This window comes from Nanorana parkeri, unplaced genomic scaffold (genome assembly GCF_000935625.1).
Source record: "Nanorana parkeri isolate BGI_ZX_2015 unplaced genomic scaffold, ASM93562v1 scaffold112, whole genome shotgun sequence".
NCBI lineage: Eukaryota > Metazoa > Chordata > Amphibia > Anura > Dicroglossidae > Nanorana > Nanorana parkeri.
In genome coordinates, this window is record NW_017306380.1 from 2292188 (window position 1) to 2312341 (window position 20154).

General features: G+C 43.1%; 1 protein-coding gene across 1 annotated transcript; it reads right to left on the reverse strand.

Annotated features, from left to right (window-relative positions):
- Positions 1-847: 847 nt before the first annotated feature.
- CD302 (CD302 molecule) lies at positions 848-10436 on the reverse strand. The gene is made up of 5 exons (XM_018553138.1): positions 10310-10436; positions 6045-6152; positions 4802-4924; positions 2730-2906; positions 848-1078 (listed from the first exon to the last, which is right to left on the reverse strand). The coding sequence occupies exons 1-5, from the start codon at positions 10434-10436 to the stop codon at positions 879-881; spliced, it is 735 nt and encodes a 244-aa protein (XP_018408640.1). The 3' UTR covers positions 848-878.
- Between the last annotated feature and the right edge of the window lie 9718 nt (positions 10437-20154).

Sequence of the window (20154 nt, forward strand, 5' to 3'; positions counted from 1 at the left end):
CTTGCATTTAGTGAGGCTCACTAACCAGTATCATGGCAGGTTGCCAACAACTGGTCACTGGTGTTCACGAACTGGAGTCTTACTCTGGTCTGCAAGCGTATTGTTGAATGCAGCTAATTAGAAATATAAAGAAAGGGAACTTCAAAGTATATTGGAAATGTTGAGTTAAAATAAATTCTCTCCTGCAGCCAAAGTGCACATAGCTGTGGTTGCTGCTGATGTGTAGAAAGAGCTCCATCTTCTGAACAGAGCTGTTGCAGTATTGATTAGCTTTGGTAATGGTTCAATGAGTCAGATGAATTGAATTTCTATATAGTCTTTTTTTTTTTTTATTATTATTGGGCTAGAGTACAGTATTTTCATGGCGTTGATGCTAGTCATTGTTCATTTTGAACCCATGCCTTGTCCATTGACAGCAAAATAACAGGTGATTTAATAGGCCCCCTAACACCCACACTGCTGATGCATACCTTCCCCTGCTGTCCCATTTGCCCATTGGAGCCACGAAAAATACCCAGTTCTTCAAGTATAGGGGGAAAACATTTGACTTTCCTCCACCTCCTGCAACATGGCAGCAGGCGCCTGAGTGCTGTTGTGGGGGAGAGGAGGGAGGTCCTTACCTGTGTGTGGGGGAGAGGAGGGAGGTCCTTACCTGTGTGTAACCTCCTGACTTGGTGCTTACACAGGACTTCTTCACTTGGCTGTGTGGGTGAACAGAGCGGTGGGGGGGGGTTGTGTGTGAATGTAACAGAACCTGTGGAGGGAGCAATTTAATGAACTTGCAGTGTGCATTCACCTTAAAGCTGCTGCATGTTACTGTTAAAGATACCAGTATGATGGTCAGTGTTGAGACTGCTATTGTATTAAATGTGTCCAGTTCAGGCCCAGTCTTCTCCCTCCATTGTGTCCACCAGCATATCATCACTGTATGGGAGAACCTGGGCACCTCCGAGTAGATGTCTTGATGAAAATCCACGGAGTAAATGTTTTTTCTTGTATAGAATAAATAACAGTAGCAGCAGTGATGGTACAATTAGTGCAAATACAGTGACCAGGCTGATCATTAGCACTCGGTGACCTGAAAGAGAATGGTTCACATTAAGGTAATCACTTTTGGGGCCATTAGGGCGATGCTCCGTATAGAGAATTACTTGTAGCATCTGTGCGCTTTGTCTAGTAAGCAGCTAAAATGGAGTTCACTAGAGAGCTGTCGGTTTCAATTTCTGCCAGGCTCAGTATAACCATTATATAAAATCTATTGATCTGCGCTTGTGGATAATATACCAACGATATGGGAAATAAAGCAGCCACAATACAGACTAAGAAGTCCCAATGATAGGAATATAGATTTTAGCGCTGCAAAATCAGTATAACCATTACTCCTATATAGTGCATATCTATATATATATATATAAAAAGTTATCACAGATTTTTTTTTTTTTATAAAGAAAAATGCAAAGCATTTTGTGAATTTGGCAAGTAGCGAGGAGATGTGGGCATCACTCGTCACATCCCCAGAAGACCAGAGTTATTTGTAGGAGCCAGCATGCTGCATGGTAAGGTTTTTATTTTCCCCCCAGAGTTTGGTTATAACTGTCAGTTGTGGAGATGGTTACAGATTAGCTCAGTAGTATTCCAGGAAGCAGTAAACTAACCTCAGTAAGCAAATACTTACCATTTTTTTCGCTCTCTTGGGGATCTGAAATAGAAGATAGGTAAATGCATGATGATGATTTGGTAAAATATTCACCAGATTGAATCATACAGTCTAATTCTGTTGGTTGGCTATGTAGGCTCAGTTCATAGGGGAGAATGTAGTAGGCAGTATTAAAGCTGAACAGGCAAATTCTATCTCTATTTTCGATTGTAAGCCCTCAGGGGCAGGGCCCTCCTTACCATCTTGTCTTGAATTGTATTGTGATTGTAATGTCTTCCTTATATTGTAAAGTGCTGAGCAAACTGTTGGCGCTATAGAAATCCTGTATAATAATAATAATAAGTGTGTGTGTGTGTGTGTGTGTGTGTGTGTGTGTGTATAACCCTCCAACAGCAATGCAAGGAGTGCTTTATTTTTAGTAGAACAGGGAAAGGCTAGAACCCCTGTCAGGCCCAGAGTTATCTGGCAGCTCTGGTTTTCCTAGGACTCTTGTGGATGGTCCTTAAGGATTCATGAAGACAGGGCTGCTCTCCATTTATAGCCCAGAATAATCTTTTATTTACATTCACCAGGAAGATCCAACACTTTTTGGGGGTTGCATAGGTCTGTCTTTACAGTTATACACATACACCCGTCATATTATGTCCACCAGCCGTATGACAACAATTGTAATTACATATATGTTTATAGCCCTGAGGAATAAAGACCTTTGTAACCCCTGGAACAATTTTCCTCATGTATGTGAAAAAAAAAAAAAGAAAATCCTATTCTGGCCTTTTCTAAGTGGAGCGGCGCTTCTGCTCTCTCCCCCGGCTTCAGGTTGGAATTTCTGTTTGTGTGCCTTTTTATAGATTTTCCCTCACTTCCTGCCTAGTGAAATTGTGGTCAACAGGACTGGAAATGAAAATAAATCTCTCAATGAATGGAGCCCAATTAAACCAGGTGAAAGTGTTCTAATCCATCCAACGCTAAAAATATTTTTTTCGACATAACATCTTAACGTTTGTGGTATATTCCCTTCAAAGACATTTGGTGACTTCGATCTATATTAGTATCGCAGATGTGTACATACCCAATCCTGTTTTACACAATGTTCCCGATTCTGCAAACTGGTCACACTCGGTGAATTCCCACTCTCCGGTTATTGTGTTCATTTTCACACAAGTGTTTAAGTTTTCATCTGTGATCTTCTCCTGTCTCCAATTAGTGAATGTTACTGGTGACTTGTCAAACCATTTCAAAGTGTTCTCTGTCAATAGGATATAGGACAATTGTATTCCATGCAGTTCAGAAATGAGAAAAGCGTGTTTCAGTAACTAGACAGTGATAAAAGACATACAGGAAATGTGTGTAATCAAACAAGGAACCTCTAATGCCATGCAGGAATTGAGGTAATCCTGCCACAATGGGTCTGCTGCAGGCACTTCCTGTTATGGGGTGACAATGCTTTGCCCCCTGTGTCCCAATTGTGATCCTGCCTTGCACCCTGTCTCACACAATGGAGACTACAGGTGGTGGTACTAATCCCAATGCAGCTTGTGCAGGCATATTCCACTGTTGTCACTGTCAGGAATCCTGCCTTGAGAAATGCCATGCAGCCACCACTGGACATGGCTATCAACATGGATGTCACACAATTCCCTCAAATTCGATCTGTCCACAACTAAGCTCATATTTCCGATCCGCCTTCCTCTTGGGCCACTCTCCCAACTTCTCTATCACAATCAACAGCTCACCTACCAAGCCCTACCCTCATGCAAGGGTGCTAGGTGTATTCCTGAATTCTGACCACTCCTTTCAGCCCCACATCCAATCACTGTCCAAATCTTACCACTGTAACCTCTATAACATTTCCAAAAATTCATCCCTTCTTAACAAATTACAAAGTTTCTAATTTGCAGCTTTGTTATGTTACATCATCTATTGCAACTCCCTCCTAATTGGCCTTACTTTAGGAAGGTTATGCCCTTCAGTCTATCATGAATGCTACCACCAGAGTTATGCACCTGACCAACCACTCGGTGGTTGTCGCCCCTCTCTGCCAACCACTCCACTGGCATCTACTCACCCAACAAATAAAGTTCAAAATAGAATACCATACAAAGACGTCTACATCTCTATCCCAAGCTATATCACCAACCTCATCTCAAAATATCACCCAAACTTTCCTCTCTGATCCTCCCTAGGAGGCTTGGGACCCATTTCTGAATGCAGAGCTGCCCTGCCCTAGTCATGTGGTAGGACCTGCCTTCTTTAAACAGAAGAAGAGAGATGACTCGAGACTGGAAAGGGGCATTTAAGGGAGGGAGGGGAGGGGGGGATAAGAGGGGGTCTGGAGATCAGCTTTTAGAGGAAGACAATACAATTGTATATGATACAGCAAACTATTTGAATCTACTTTAAAGGAGAACTATGAGATGAGTGATTTCCACTCACCTCATAGTTCTAGCCGACCTGTGACAATGAGACTGTCACAGGTCGGCTCAGTAGATCGGGAGGTGAGCGAACACATACCGGGTTCGCTCGCCTCTCGATCCTGTCACGGCTCTCTGCCGTGACAGGGGGAGGGGCTGGATTCCCCTCTCCGATCTGCCAGCGCTGACTGGCGGAACGGACGGGGGCGGGTACAGCTGGCTCTGCCTCTAGATAGGCAGAGCCAGCTGTCACTCACGCAGCTGGGCGGATCCCGTCATCTACGTCAGGATCTGCTCCGGCTGCGGCGTCTCAGTATACCGCGAGCTGTAGCTTGCGGTATACTGAGCTTAGGGTAACGGGAGGACGCCAGTTTGTGTCCTCCCGTTACCCTAAGGAGAACTATGGGGAAAAACACTGACCCCATAGTTCTCCTTTAACTGCTTTGTTAAAACCTCCACAGCATAGGGGACAAAGTGAGAACTTTCATCCCTATGAATTGTCATGTGACGTGGCAGTCCTTTGCACTGTTATAATGTGGTCATATAATGCACAATGCTCTCTGAGGAAGTATTTTGCTGGATTCGTTTGCAGGTTTAGCAGTGAAATGTCCTTGGATATTTCAGCTATAAGAATGTGTTACACTATCCCAGGCACATTTGTCACTACTGTTTTCTGGATGGAGGGGTATGGAGCTGCTGATCAAATGAAAGGAATACATTCTTTTCTTACCATCAGCATCATAAAACATGCCCAGCAAAACCTCCTTGGGTCCCTTCCACTTGGTCTGGAACATTCTCAGTAAGAACGCATTTTCCTCCTTGGTTTGAATGCTTACAGTGTCAGCACCAATATCTAAAAAAACAACAACATGTAACTAAGCAGCCAATATACCAATACCAGCATTACATGTAAGGATTGCAAATATTTATAGGCCAAACTTTTTCCTTTTAGTCTTCCACAAAAGTCATTTTGACATATCTGTCTTTGGAAGGCCATCTGTATATAATATCTGCCCGCACAATGTTAAGACACTGTACACCAACTCTGTATGACGTGGAGGTAGGACCACCCTGGTGTTTTAGTGCCATCTGTCCATTCCTCCAGATCAGGGGTGCCCATTAGGTAGATCGCGATCTACCAGTAGATCTCAAAGCGAACACTGGTAGATCGCGATCAGCTCACTGACCTGAGCTCCCTTCTGCGGTGCTAGTGCTGCTGAATGTGTCAGACGGGAAGGGGCGGGACACCTCTCCCTGTGTGCAACGTTGGCAGATAGAGATAGCAGATAGAAACAGGGGACAGAGCGAGGAGAGAGAGAAGAGACGGCCAAGAGAGAGGGCCAGTTCGCACCACAGAGTCTGCGTTCTAGAGTGTTTGGCCTCTGGAATGCACAGAAGCGCAAGCCGACTTGCAGCATTTTTGCTGATCGCACTAGACCAGAATGCAGGCACTAATGCGCCTGTGTTCCAGGTGCGTGCGATCTCTCTGCGGGCGGGCGGGGGGCGTGGCTGCCGTGCCATTTACTTCAATGCACCGCCATGCCACCTCCCGCCCCTGAACGCAGGTGTTTTTTCGTTGGTAGATCTCATTGAGCTCGTCATTTCAAAAGTAGATCTCCAGACGAAAAATTGTGGGCACCCCTGCTCCAGATGATGCCAGACACTGCTGAGGATCCAAGAGGTGATATAATACTTTGCTCCATGCCAGCTCTTGAGAGCTCTGCTTTGGGTCAAAATCTTACCTGCTTCTTGATTGAAAAGGCTCTGAGAGAAAGGCAAGGCTTTGCTTAAAAAAAAAAAAAAAACCCCCCAGCCTTTTATAAAAGTAATATTTGGCTAGGAGTCAACATTTCAATGGAGAGGGATGACGGGCCTGAAATAAAATATATACTTCGGCCTTCACAATGCTATGAATTAACATTTCTTACACCATTCCCAAAGACACCACAAGACAATAGAGTCATTTTAAATACCTTTGCAAAGCTCCTGGGCAAGATTCATACCAAGTACATTTTGTGGTGCAACATAAATAAGCGTGTAACAGCTTCTGTTGAACTGGACCCACATCGGAACTGGACACCCTGTGTAATGACAGAAGTAGACACAACTTTAGAGCAGACATATCAAAGTGTTCTTACCAAGAACTGGAGCTACATAGCCCCAGCCACCAAGATGATTGAAACCTTCTCTCAACATCTGAATCAAATTGGTTGATGTGAAGAAAAAATTCCAGTAAGAACAGAGAGAGAATCCCTCACTGCTTAAAGCAAATAGACTTGTATTGGGGGGCACAGGCTGCAGCCTAAGGTGACAATTTTCCAGAAGGTGACAGATTTCCACTCGTTTTATAATGTTTGAAAGGACTAGATACAGTATAAGGTGCTGGATCCTGGGCTAATTGAGAGCCAACATCACATAGTGGAATCTAATCGGTAATGCTCAATGGCTCTGGTTCGCAGGTTTTCTTTTTTTTTTTTCAGTTGTAGAAGGATCATTTTTATTTTACAATTACGTACAAGGATGTGAGAACTTATATAAATGGGTCGATCCATCTGCTGAAATAAAAATTAAAAAAAAGAAAGCAGCTCCCCCTGTGCGTCGGAAACAGAAGGTAACCTTTACAATCAAAAATCGAATTCTACCAATGCATCCCTCTCTGTATGATGATTAATAATAACATAGACATGTCAGGTGTAAAATGCTGTGATTGTGAAATACTTACACTTGCAGAGCATTCACTTCCTGCTCTGAAAGGACAAAATGACTTCAGTTTGGCAAAGCAATGCACACTGGGATTGCCTTGTCATCAGCAGAGCATTGCTGGGAAATCTCATCTGTAATGTCAGGAGATCTCAGGCAAAGGCATTTCCTCCCCTGAAATGATGGGCATTGTCACATGTCTAGTCACAGGTCTAATCACATGTAAGAAATCCAGGAAGTAAAACGAGATCTATTAATCTGCCCTTAATAAACATGGCCACAGTCAGAAGACTGGGGAAGAAAAGAGAACTAAGGTATACAAAGAATACAATGCCGGCAATTATCTAGAAGTATGTGTTTGTAGATTGTCATTACTAAACATTTCTAATGGTGTGCTTGTTGTTATTTTATAGATCTGGGTAAAGGTCCGCTTTAAAGACTCCTACTTTGGACCCATAGGACACTTTCTTTACCTTACAACTTGTTTCATAATTTCATTCTTGAATATGCCTTAAAGGAGAACTATGAGGTGAGTGATTTTCACTCACCTCATAGTTCTAGCCGACCTATGACAATGAGACTGTCACGGGTCGGCTCAGTAGATCGGGAGGTGAGCGAACACATAGCGGCGTTCGCTCACCTCTCGATCCTGTCATGGCTCTCTGCCGTGACATAGGGAGGGGCTGGATTCCCCCCTCCCCGCTCCTCCAGCGCTGACTGGCGGAACGGACGGGGGAGGGGGCGGGTACAGCTGGCTCTGCCTCTAGATAGGAGAGCCAGCTGTCAGTCACGCAGCTGGGCGGATCCCGGCACAATTGTCGGGATCCGCTTCAGCTGCGGCATCTCTGTATACCGCGAGCTGTATACCGCGGTGTCTCAGTATACCGCGAGCTGTAGCCCGCGGTATACTGAGCCTAGGGTGACGGAAGGACGCTAGTTTGTGTCCTCCCGTTCCCTTAAGGAGAACTATGGGGAAAAGACTTAACCCCATAGTTCTCCTTTAAAACATACAATAAACAACATTTTTTACACTTTATAAGACATACAGTATCTACTACACACTTATAATTTTGTACATGCTGCTGAAAACTGCACTCAAGGTTATTATTAATGAGAAACACCCTGTAATAGTGGTCTAGAGGGTACATGAAAGAATTTCAACAAACAAGACTCCAGCCACCATTTTCCAACATATGCTGTAAAAATAGCTTCTGGAATCCAATGGGTTGCTATGGGCAATGCAGAAAATGTCCCTTTCCATTCGTTTTTCGAGATCAGCAGGAAAGTGACATATTGTGTAATGTGATAGAAGTAGCAACTTCTCGTCAACTTTGGCCACTTTTATTCTTGTGAAAGATTCAGCTTAAGTAAACACTGAGCTGAAACGTTTAACCGAAACAATGTTTGTTCAAAAACATTCCCAAAAAGACGAATCTGCATTAGATCCATAGAAGATGGAAAAGGGACAAATATTTTAATTTCAGGCTTCCTCTCCTGTGCTGGTTTCCATATGAGGAGCTCAGTTTTTGTTACGTTTTCTGTACTTGTGTATAGCTACATCTGGGCATTCTGTACTCTACCTGAATTACTGTGCATGCAATGTGGGAAACAAGAAGTCACTGACCTCCCACATGAATCAGAACGTTTAATTCTGAACTTACCATTAAATTGATCTATACTGGACTCTTGACCAAAAAAAAGCAGCACTTGAAACAGCAGGTTCTGAATGTCAAAGGCTTGTCCACCCCCTCCCAGCTTCTTCACCTTCCTATTGGCCATATGGCTATAATACACTAAATACAAGTCCCAATATGTTTGGACAGTTTCCTGTCTGGCTCTTTGACATATCAGGGCACCCCAATCTGACGCAAAAAGGAGTAGTTAGGTGCAACCTTAGGCTGAGCAACGCATATATATCAAAAGTGCACATTATAGCTGTCACCAGTCACACATAATTTTACCATAAACAGTTTTATTTTCCTATTAAAACATCCAAGCAATCTTTTTCTTTTTTTAGTTTTGGATGGAGTAGGGAAGACTTTGAGCCCCTGCAGGGCTTTCTACTGCTATCTTAAGATAGATTTCACCTCACTCCCTTACTTCCTGACCTGGTGACAACAGTTTCACCTGACAGGCAGTGAAGAAAAGTCTGCCATGCGGTTCTACTAAAGTCTTGATGAAGACGGACTGAGCTCCGTTGAAACATTAAAGTGTTATTAAACCCTTGCATGTTTTTGCATATATCTTCGGCTATCAAGCAGTAGATGGATGCAAAACGATAAAAAAAAACCTTTTTCATAGGGTTAATACTTACCTGTGTCTCTGCCGCACACTCCCGTCCGAACATCTGAAAATTTCTCGGGCAGCCGCAAAGGATCCTGGGGCGGGCGCATGCGCAGGTCAGATGTTCGGCTGGGAGAAGAGGAGAGACACACGGTAAGTGTATAGAGCAGCGTGCACCCGCACAGACTCCGTGGGACATCAGAGAAGAGGAGGACAGAGGAGCCAGCGCTGGATCGGAGACCTGCAGCAGCACTGGAGAGACAGCTGAAAAGGACAGTAAAGAAGAAGATCGGATTAAGAGATTTGTAAGGATATTTTTGTGGATGAGCACCTGGGCATTTACCTTACAAATAGAGTGCAGTGGCTACCCCTGGGATTATACATACATTATATATACAGTATATCTATGCTCAGGCCCGGATTTCCCACAAGGCCACCGGGGCGGCCGGGCGGCAGCGGTGTGGAGTCCCCCGACGCACGGAACATACAGTTCCGGGCGCCGGGTGGGTAAGTTGCCTTGTGGGGAATCCGCTCATACATTTACAGGTGATCGCGGCGATGTCGCCGCAATCACTTGTAACATCTGTGCAGCCTGTTCGTCCTCCCCCCTTCACTTACTTCTCTCTTCTGGTTCCGGCCGCCGAGTCTCTCCTCACTTGCCGTCGATGTGGGGAGCAGAGCGGCAGGGTTAAAAGTAACCCTGCCGCTCTGTGTAGACTGTAGACAGTGAGAGGGGAGAGCTGTGCTCTTCCTCTCTCGCCTGTCACAGGAGTTCCAGCACAGTGCTGTGCTAGAACTCCTGTATTGGAGGTGACAGGGTCAATAAAGAGAACCTGTCACCTCCAAATGCTATCACACAGTTAGCTAGCTAAAAGCGATAAGCTAAAAATGTAAAAAAGTAAATAAAATTAAAAAAGTGATAAAAAAGAAAGAAACAATAAAAATAAAACTAACCCTGCCGCCCCTGCCATCCGGTTGCCATTCTCCGTTGATGGATGGAGGGGGGGGATGCGGGCGCATAGCAGAACCTGGCCTTGGGGCGGCAGGGATAGTAAATCCGGCCCTGTCTGTGCTATCTTTGTAGTAAGGGGTAAGCTTTCTCACAGAGCCCCAGATGGCAGTAAACACCCAGCAGTGGCTCTGCATCTCCCCCACTTTACCCAAAACTAAAAAAGGAAAAGTTTTACCTGGACATACACTTTAGGAAATATAAGGCACATCAACAACATTATTGCCATCAACAAGCTTCACTTACCATCCTCTTCAATAACAGACTGACTAGCAGCATTGCAGGCCACGGAGCAGAGAAACATTAGGAGAACCCTGTGTGGTTCTCTTCTTCGCTCCTGGACTATTCTGCTTGTGTTCTCATTAATATACATTGTCCCGATACCTGGATGTAGTTGAGTTAATCTGGAGCAGTGTGAATGTTTTGTATCATTCACTATTATGAGGCACTGTAATCTCAGGCTTCCGGAGGACTGGCGACTATCACTTGCACAATAACAATACAAAAAAAAAAGAGTTGTACTGAAAAGTTTCTGTTACTGAACGGGGAGGAGAAGGGAGGTCTACATCCTACAGCTGGAGCCTGGAGTAAACATATTTGATTTAAAGTGACAATACAGATGTTGTAGTCACTGTTGGGGTAACCAACTTAGGTGACGGTTGTTGATGGGATCTCTCTGGGTTTATCCCATCTGTCACACTTTGTTTCCAAAATAAGTCGATCATTTTTGATTCGCAAATAACAAATGTATAATAAAGAAGAAAATAAAAGAGAATCCATTGCTGTTGTGGTAAAACAATCAGGACATTAGCTTTTTTTTTTGATGTGTCACCATCGTCTGGACACTGAGTGCTGTCGTATGCGTTTATACCGATCAATTTACAGACAAACCCAGATGTAGAGTATAAGATATTATTATAGATCTCTCTTGTCGGGTAGACCAATAGAGGTTTAAAAAATGCATCCGGATTCTGGATTGGTATTGTTGATCTCATGTATGAGGTGGGTTTTTGCATAGAAATTATGATATTGGCTTGCCCAATATGAGAGATCTACAATTCTATCTTATACGCTACATCTAAACTGATACAGATTCAAGGAGACCAGGGAAAGGGAGACTTGTTTGAGAGTATAGCATGTGTTTATATGCATAAGCACTTTATTAGGAATACCTTCTAATCAGCCAATCACGTGGAAGCAGCAAAATGCATAAAATCATGCAAATACAGTTAAAGGTTTTAGTTAATGTTGACATCAAGCACCAGGATGGGGATAGTGTGACCTCACTGATTTTGACCGGAGACATTATTGCTGATGGCAGACGGGCTGGTTTGAGTATTTCCATCACTGCTGATCTCCTTCGTGCACAGCAGCCACTGGACTTTATTCAGAATGGTGCGTAAAACAAAAAGCATCCATTGAGCAGTAGTTCAGATGATGGAAATGCCTTGTTGATTAGAGAGTTCAGACGAGAATGGTCACACTGGTTTGAGCCGACAAGCAGGAAATGGTTACACAGATACCAGCTCTTTACAACTGTGGTGAGAACAAAAGCATCTCAGAGTACACAACGTCAACCCTTGAGGTGGAAGGCTAAACCAGCAGAAGACCACATTGACTGACATAACAGTTCAAGACTGGAAAATATAGCCTGGTCTGATGAATCTCAATTTCTGCACACAGATGGGGGGGGGGAGGGGGGGGGTCCAAATTTAGCAGCAACATCATGGATCGGTGGACAAAGCCTGTATTGTGCTAACAGTCTAGCTTAGTGATATAATTGTGTAGGAAATGTTTTCTTGCCACATTTTGGGCCTGTTGATACTAATCATCACTTGAATGCTACGACCTATTGATGCTGAGCACGTGAAGTTCAAGATAATCAGTTCCACATTCAGGGGAAACAGCAGGAACTTATGTTTGTTGACCTTGTAGGTCACGTTCCTTATGCCAGGTCAGGTGAGTTGAACACCATAAGAGGTGGAATTATTCTAAATGTTAATAAACTACATTAAAAATAAAAGCAGTAGTGGGAGAAAAAAAAAAAGGAGGTGGTATATCCCAAAATAGATTGCATATCTGAGTCATATGGGACCTGCTCAAATACAGTCTCAGGAGGCAGGTTTTAATAGCTCTGAATCTGATCTCCCACTTGATTCAGTTTATCTTTTTTGTTTGTTCTTGGTTCTGGGAGGGACATTTCCTGAAAGGTTCCTGGATTTTCCTTCCTCAAGTTATTTGATGAATCTCCTGTCAAGTTTTGTTCTTCAAGACACTCTGTTCTCACACACCATATAACTGAACATTTATTTATTTAGCCAAACACCTGTTTATTTTTTGTCAAATTGTATTTTTTGATATGTGTTTACTATGACATTGTTTGTAACATTTTGTTGGAAAATGAATAAAAATGTATTGAAAGGAAAAGCTCTGAATCGGAGATGGTGATAGGGACCCCAGGTACTGTGAGAGATAAAGTCTCAGTAAGGTCAAACTCATGGAAGGCACAGCATCCCGAACAGATTTCTCCAATAATTGTGCACAGACTACCACAAAACCAGAAGTAGATATAATTTCAGGCAGCGCAGGTATAGAACCTGCTAAGATGGATGACTTTATAGAAAAAGGGGTGCCTGGATCCAGGTCACAGGCATTGGCTTCTTCTGGGTATGCTGGTTTAGCTTCTCCAGGAAGAGTAGGGAAGGGACAACGTCACCCACAACAATGGGACTGTACTCTTGGCATCTTATAAAAGACATGTTGCACCACTTAATGGTAAGCAACTAGGCCCAAAGTGAGGCAATGGTGTAGTTACAAACCCAAACAGTTCATACTTATGAGAGCTGCAGCCAGTTGGAAGTGATCAAGTCACTGTAGGCGAGAAGTGGAACCAGAGATCGGATGATCTGCAATGTGCTGAAAAGCAGCAGTATCAGTAGCAACGGAAAGATGTTTCCTCTTAAGCTGAAACACAGGAAAGGACTGCACACGTGCAACACTCTGGCATGATTGTTGTGTCAGTAAAAAAAAAAAAAGGCATGAAAATTTAAATGGCGCCCACAGTCCAGCTGGCTAAATTCATCAAATGGGTTGTGATTGGATCATGCCACAGCTCTGTAAGTGAAAAGCACTCTGAAGGTCACTAAAACAGTCCACAAAAGATGTATCAGGATGTTAATTACAATCAGAGACTCTCAGAGAGTGACACTACAGAGACTGGGTCACACTCGAAGCAGCGCTACAGCTCTGAAACGGTAAAGTGCTTCACTGAAACAGTACACACGGTCCGGAAAGAACCACAATGCGGAGCCCAGGGGCCAAGGGTCACATTCCAGGCTAAATTGCCCCACCTATTGGCTTTCCCTACGAGTCTTCATAGACTGGGTCACACCAGTCTGTGCAATGGCTCTGGCCCTAGAGAATGCTCAGCTAACTAACAGTACACAAAGGTCTGAAAAGCACTACAAGCAGAGCCCAGTGCTTGAAGGTCACATTCCAGGCGGGGTTGCAATCTTCAATCCAGTGGAGTCATAATACGGCCTCCATAGCCATTGCTGAGGATATGCTAATCTGGACAGCTGCATAGAGAGCACAGCTCAGCAGGATGTACATGAAGTCTTAATTGAAACAAAATTATAGAAAATACATCCATCAGCCTTGGACACTGGCACAAATCTACTGGAAGTGGAAAAGGTTATACCAGGCAATTTTTTTTTCCAGTGTCCAATTCCTCCTACAGGCGATGGTATAACCCAATTCTCTCTGAAGAACTGAATTCTGTGTCCCTAATAAATAAGAAATAAATTACTTACAGGGTCATTCACAAAAGGGTGAAGGGTTTGGAGAAGGCTGGAGAAGTGAACAATCTGTGACAACATAGCTGAACTGGAAAATGAGCTGAATTGGAGAATTTTTCCAAATCAGCTATGTTGTCCTAGATTGTTCACTTCCCCTGCCTTCTTCAAACTCTTCACCCTTTTGTGAATAACCCTGTATGTCCTTAAAATGAGATTAGTCGAATGAGTTTTAAGCTATTCCAAATGCTGATCAAATCACTTAGAATGAATGCTGCTTTTTGATGTTGAAAAGTTTGTTTTCTGCAGAATCAGCTCGTCCCCTGAGCACTGGTCCTGATATCCTGTTTTAGGGGGGCTCCTTTCTCATGCAGAGTTCTATGGAGCCACACTTGTGTGTGCTGGTAAGTGGTGTGCGTCTCCATTAACACACAGACACAGCAAATCAAGCTACTCCCCTCCCCACTGGCCCCATCTCCTCCCTTCTATAAGATTGACTGCTGGAGATTGAGCTGTCCCTTGTGATCTTGTAGTGAACAGGAAGTTCAGGGAAGCTGAGAGAGTTGGAGACAGTTTTTTGTTTTTATTTTTTAAACATGACAACTGTGTGCTTGGTCAAAAATGTAAAGAAATACTTTGCTGGGCAATCTATAGATTTGATCAGGATTCATCATTGAAAAAAGTTTGAGAGTTTTATACTTTTAAAATGTAATGACGGCTGAGGCTGCATAAGACACCAATTGTGGAGTGTTAGCCATTCACTGGCTCAGGATTGGGTGATAGAGGATTTGTGGAGATATACGGTACGTTATTGAAACCTTAAATGACCCGCCTATAACTTGGAGGCCAATCTCAGTTTTGCTCACATAGGCGGAGAGTTGCCCTGGTGGCGTGCGGCACGTTGTAGATGTGCTATGAAGGAATTTTTGGATCACCCCGGAGGAGGATTTGAGACTATTTACAACCAAAAACTATTTATTCTCATGTTATGGACATTTATATTTTGAATGTTTCTCACACTGTGTGTGTGTGTGTATTTATTTTGCATATATTAACACTTATTTACATCCTTTAGTATACATTGTTAGATCAGAACAGCTGACTTGATTTTGTTATTGGTTAACATATTGGTAATTTGGCAGCTGCATAGGATACATATACATTTTGTGTGTCCACTGTGAGGGGATATTCATTTTGTGATACCAAGTAGAACCACTATGGTTTAGTGTACTGGTATGTGCATTGGTGCTGTTTAATGCTACTTAGTGAGGTTACCTTGATACATACACACTGGGGTTCCTTTGTGGTGAACATGAATTGATTTGCATAGTCTGTAAATCTATTTTTATTATGGGCTTATATTTGGTGTAGGATTTTAGTGTTTTATATTCTCTATTTTAATGCTTAGACCATTGGCTTCTGTGGCATGAGAATACTGAGTAGAATTTTCCATGTTGTGCACCCAGTGCCCTAGAAAAATCCTGCACTTGTTACAGGTCAATGATTTACAAAGTATTAAAGATAAACTGAACTCTGGATGCTGTGTCCAAAAAAAGCAGGCCGAGAATAAAGGACTAGTCACTAGTCTTGACTGTGGCCCTCATGCAGACCATCTTTCCCCCATTATTAACTTGCAATGCCTCCACTGTGTCTCTTGAGGTGGCCATCTTGGTAGAGGTAGGGTCTTACTTCCTCATGTCAGAGCCGTAGAACAGTGAGCAGCACAGTAATGACATCACCAAATCTCACCCCCAATCTCCTGAATCTAGCAGCCAGGGGTAGCAGTACCTGAGGCTGTAGGCATGGGATTGCACAGGCATACTCACATACCAGGAAGCACACTGCGATTTGTCAGGAAAAATTCCATAAAAGGAGGTACATTTTTTTCAGGGTGCTAATTAGGTGTAATTAACATTTAAAAATGCTTCCCAGAAAACATAGCGAAACAACTTTGAGTTCGGGATCATGTTAAAAGGCAGTCAACCAATATTGCAAGCCCATACTCATCCCATGACTGGTTTCCTACAAAGAAGCCATGGTCGGCATCGACTGGGAGTAGGCTGCCTGTTTCTATACCTTTTGAAACAGCAGCAACAGCATGCTGAAGTAAAAAGTGAATCTGTTAGAATAAGGGATGCACTGATACCAGTATCGATGCCGATACTGAGCATTCTTGTGAAAATGCCCCGATACTGGTGCTTTAAACTTTTAAATGGGTTCGGCTGCCTGAGGTCCCGTGCTTGCTGGGGACCTCACAGTGGCTGCCTTTTACAGTGGCGGTTCGGCCACTCATTGCCTCCTCTGCACTGTCGCCAGTGAGACACCAAACAGCCTGGTGAAACACCACACACAGCCCTGGACAGATGCTGCACACAGCCTTGGGGAGAATGCATTCCTGGGGAAACACTGCACACAGCACTGTATGTAGCTTCATATTATTCTGCTTTCTTGTAATGTTTAGTTGGGATTTGTAGCCCTCTATTGCTGGTGATATTCTGCATTGCTGTATAATGTATTGCTGGGATTTGTAGTCCCTCTACAGCTCGGAGTCAGTGGCAGAACTACCAGGGTCACAGCAGTTGCAGACCTGGCTCTGGTGCTCCACCACAGTCCTAAAATCATTAGTCTGTATTGTTTTAGAAAAATGTCACACAACGCTAAAAAAATGTAATCTGTATTTGGTATCGGCGAGTACTTGAGGAAAAAGTATCGGTCCTTGTACTCGGTCTGGAAAAAATGGTATTGGTGAATCCCTAGTATAGATTTGAAACCCACCACTGTCCATTTTATCAAAGGCGCAGGTTCCATGGCTGTTATTCCTCATCATTGTTTCACTACTAAGTGATTACTTAAACATGGCTGCAGAACAGATGTTCAGGCTTCAACTACTGCAGATAGTGAAGCCCAGATCAGGATTTCAGCCCTGCTGTTTTAAAAAGGCAAGCGTGGCAGCCATATAACCATTCTCAGATCCCCTTCAAAAGTCACTGCCACATATTAAAAGGAGAACTATGGGATGAGTGATTTCCACTCACCTCATAGTTCTAGCCGACCTGTGACAATGAGACTGTCACAGGTCGGCTCAGTAGATCGGGAGGTGAGCGAACACATACCAGGTTCGCTCACCTTCCGATCCTGTCACGGCAGAGCGGGAGGGGCTGGATTCCCCTCTCCCATCTGCCAGCGCTGACTGGCGGAACGGACGGGGGAGGGGGCGGGTACAGCTGGCTCTGACTCTAGATAGGCAGAGCCAGCTGTCACTCACGCAGCTGGGCGGATCCCGTCATCTACGTCGGGATCCGCTCCGGCTGCCGCGCCTCAGTATACCGCGAGCTGTAGCTCGCGGTATACTGAGCTTAGGGTAACGGGAGGACTTTTCAAAGAGGACCATGGACCAGAACTTTCACTGTCATTTCACAATTTAGGTTGAACTATAATTTGGCTGCAATTTTCTTTCATGATTATTCTTCCTTCCTACAGCTCTCAGTACAGAGCTACAGGCCAATTGCGACACCGAGAAGCAGCTCATTGATGGGGAATGACTAAAAATGCTGATGGAATTGTCCCAAGGGGTGGAATGCTGGAGTAGACCACAGAACAAGAATTTCATAGAGATGACCATGATCAGATGTAACATAAGCCAAGCTATAATGGACAAAAACTGGACACAATATGCCGACTGTTGGTTTGGTAATCGATTTAATAAAAAATATTTCAGTAGCATAAACACAGTGCAAGAAAATGATTAGTTATAAAAACATTAAATATAGTGCAAAGCCAGTGTGCAAAATGCAAAGTTTTATTGTTAAAGAAGAATAAATATAACCAATGAGACACAATCATTTCCTGTCCTTGTAAGAGGGAGAGCAGTATGCATACAGTCCTGGTGGGGACACCCTGAAAAATGCTTGCATGGAGTAAGGCTGTTAGGACATGCTGTGGATTGGGAGAGGATTTCTGTTGGGTGCTATAAGCTGGTTTTTAACTCTTGTTTTCTTTTATTTCAATGATTGAAATAGACTTTACTTGCTGCCACGAAACCAGCTATATGCAAAAAGAGACCACACGCATCATTTAATAAAAATGTAGCAGAAGTCCTGAGATAATGTCCTTGTCCTGCTCCAGAATCACATGGGGGAAGGTCACATGACCAAATGCCTAAGCAACTTGTTGATTTTCACCTTCAGCTAAGATCACATGCCCAGAGTTCAAATGGCCAAATACTGACATAGGCATTTCTGATGACATGGAATCCCGCAGTGTTTTTCCAAAAGCCAAGACTGGTAATTCAGGACTTCTGCTATCTTTTATACATTTACAATGAGAGTGAGAGGTCATATTTTAATTATAGGTTTCTTCTTTCAATACTTAAGCATAAAACATAGGTGGTTGTTCCTTCTTTAACATCCTGACCATTTGCATGGTTCAGAGTTTTCTTCAACACTGAAGACTAGAACCGTGTCCAACTGTAGCTGCAATATCAGTATTAGGTGAACTTAGCAGGTTAGTTTAGGACATGGTGCATTGTGAATTGTGAATTGTTTAAAGCCAATTATCTAAGACAACCCCATCAACCCAAAAGTTTATTGAAACATGTAAAGCTCTCTAGCTACAGAGAATTTCAAACTTTGCATTTTGCACACAAAAAAAACACTATAAACACAATGACATTCCCTTGCTTATTGCACATGATTCTTGTGCAGTGCATTATATAAGCGAGTTGTGCAAACCCCAAACCATGGATTGAAGGATTCTACATCTGTTTATTTCAACACCCAATACCAATGAAATCACTTACTGATCTGTGCTATCAATAAATATAAAAACAACAACATTTAAAAACTGTATTTAACAACTATCTTACATTTTTTGACACAATGGCTGGAAGAGCCATTATACACAATAAAAACGCATACATTAAAGACAAATCAAAAGGGTGCAACCTGCAGTCATGAAAGTGATGAACTCCAAGTCTCAAGATGCATTGTGGCTTGCAGCTTCTTAACCGTCAGAAGGCTGCAGGTTGTCTATATCTGATAAAGACATGTTTCATTTTAGAATAAAAAGATGATTAACCATCTTAAAAAACTACCTGTCCAATAGATTTAAAGCAGACCCCCCACCCTCTGTCAAGTTTTGCTTTTCTTGCAGAGTGCCTCAGTGAACTGTACAAACATTCCTCAGGAAAGTCAACTAGATAATGGCGGGCATAGAAAAAAAAAATAAAAGACCATAAAAAGAAGAGAGATATGCAATGCCCTTTAACCAAAAAAGTAGACAGAGTACCGTAGTAGAGTTCTGTCTGTGAAGATTTCTCATTCATCCAGGTCATGGTATATCTGTAAAAAATAAGTCAAGGCAACTGGACTTGCTGTATTTTTCTTGAAGACGTTTCACTGGTCATCCAACCAGCTTTAAATGATAATAACTAGAAACAACTTCAGCTATTATTTTGTATAGAGGAAATGTGGGTGCCTCAACAAATCCACCCTTTCCAAAGTGGGCCATTCAGGTGAAAAATTAAGCTGACCATCAAGTACCTTCTTACCTGACTATCAGCCTCAAGATGACTCGCCCGTCTTCTGATGTCTCGGGTGTTATGTCCAATTGAACTACCAATAGACCTTCTGGGAAGTTCAGTTGGGCGAGTCAAGCTTCCGCAACCTCTGTCCAGGGGCTGCCATATTTATAAAAAATGAACCTAATGAACTTTGTTGTAGGGATGTGCAGTTTAGCGGTCTTGGCTGTGACATCAAGCAGAAAGATGGCCCATGCCATGACAGGACTTGTGTGAGCCTGATCAATGCACAACCAAGCATGCCACCTCTTTACAACAGTTAAAACATAACTTGAGAACTTTAAACAAGACAAAACCTTTTTTTTAGATCTGGATAGAGTAGGGAAGGACGAAGACTCCTGTTCTGTAATTTGGCTGTCGGTGTCCCATTGGGTAGATTTCTCTTTGCTTCCTGAAGACAAAGCAAGAGGAGGAAACCACGATAAAGTGAGGTAAATCCCCTTTCAGATACTTGTTGCAAGAACAAGATTCTCCACTAGAAGGAAGGAATATTCCCCTCTGTTTGTGGTGACAACTCATATTTTAGATTCCCCATCACTTTCTGTTTCATTGACAATGGTTAACAGGACCACCAGCTAGGGTAAAACTCCCTAGCGAGCACTTAGCAAAAAAAGGATGTTCTAACCCTTCCACAGTCTATCCAAAACTAAAAAAAAAAAAGTTAAAATATATGATTTTACATACACGTTAAGCCTTGTTCCAGCCTGCAGAATCCCCCA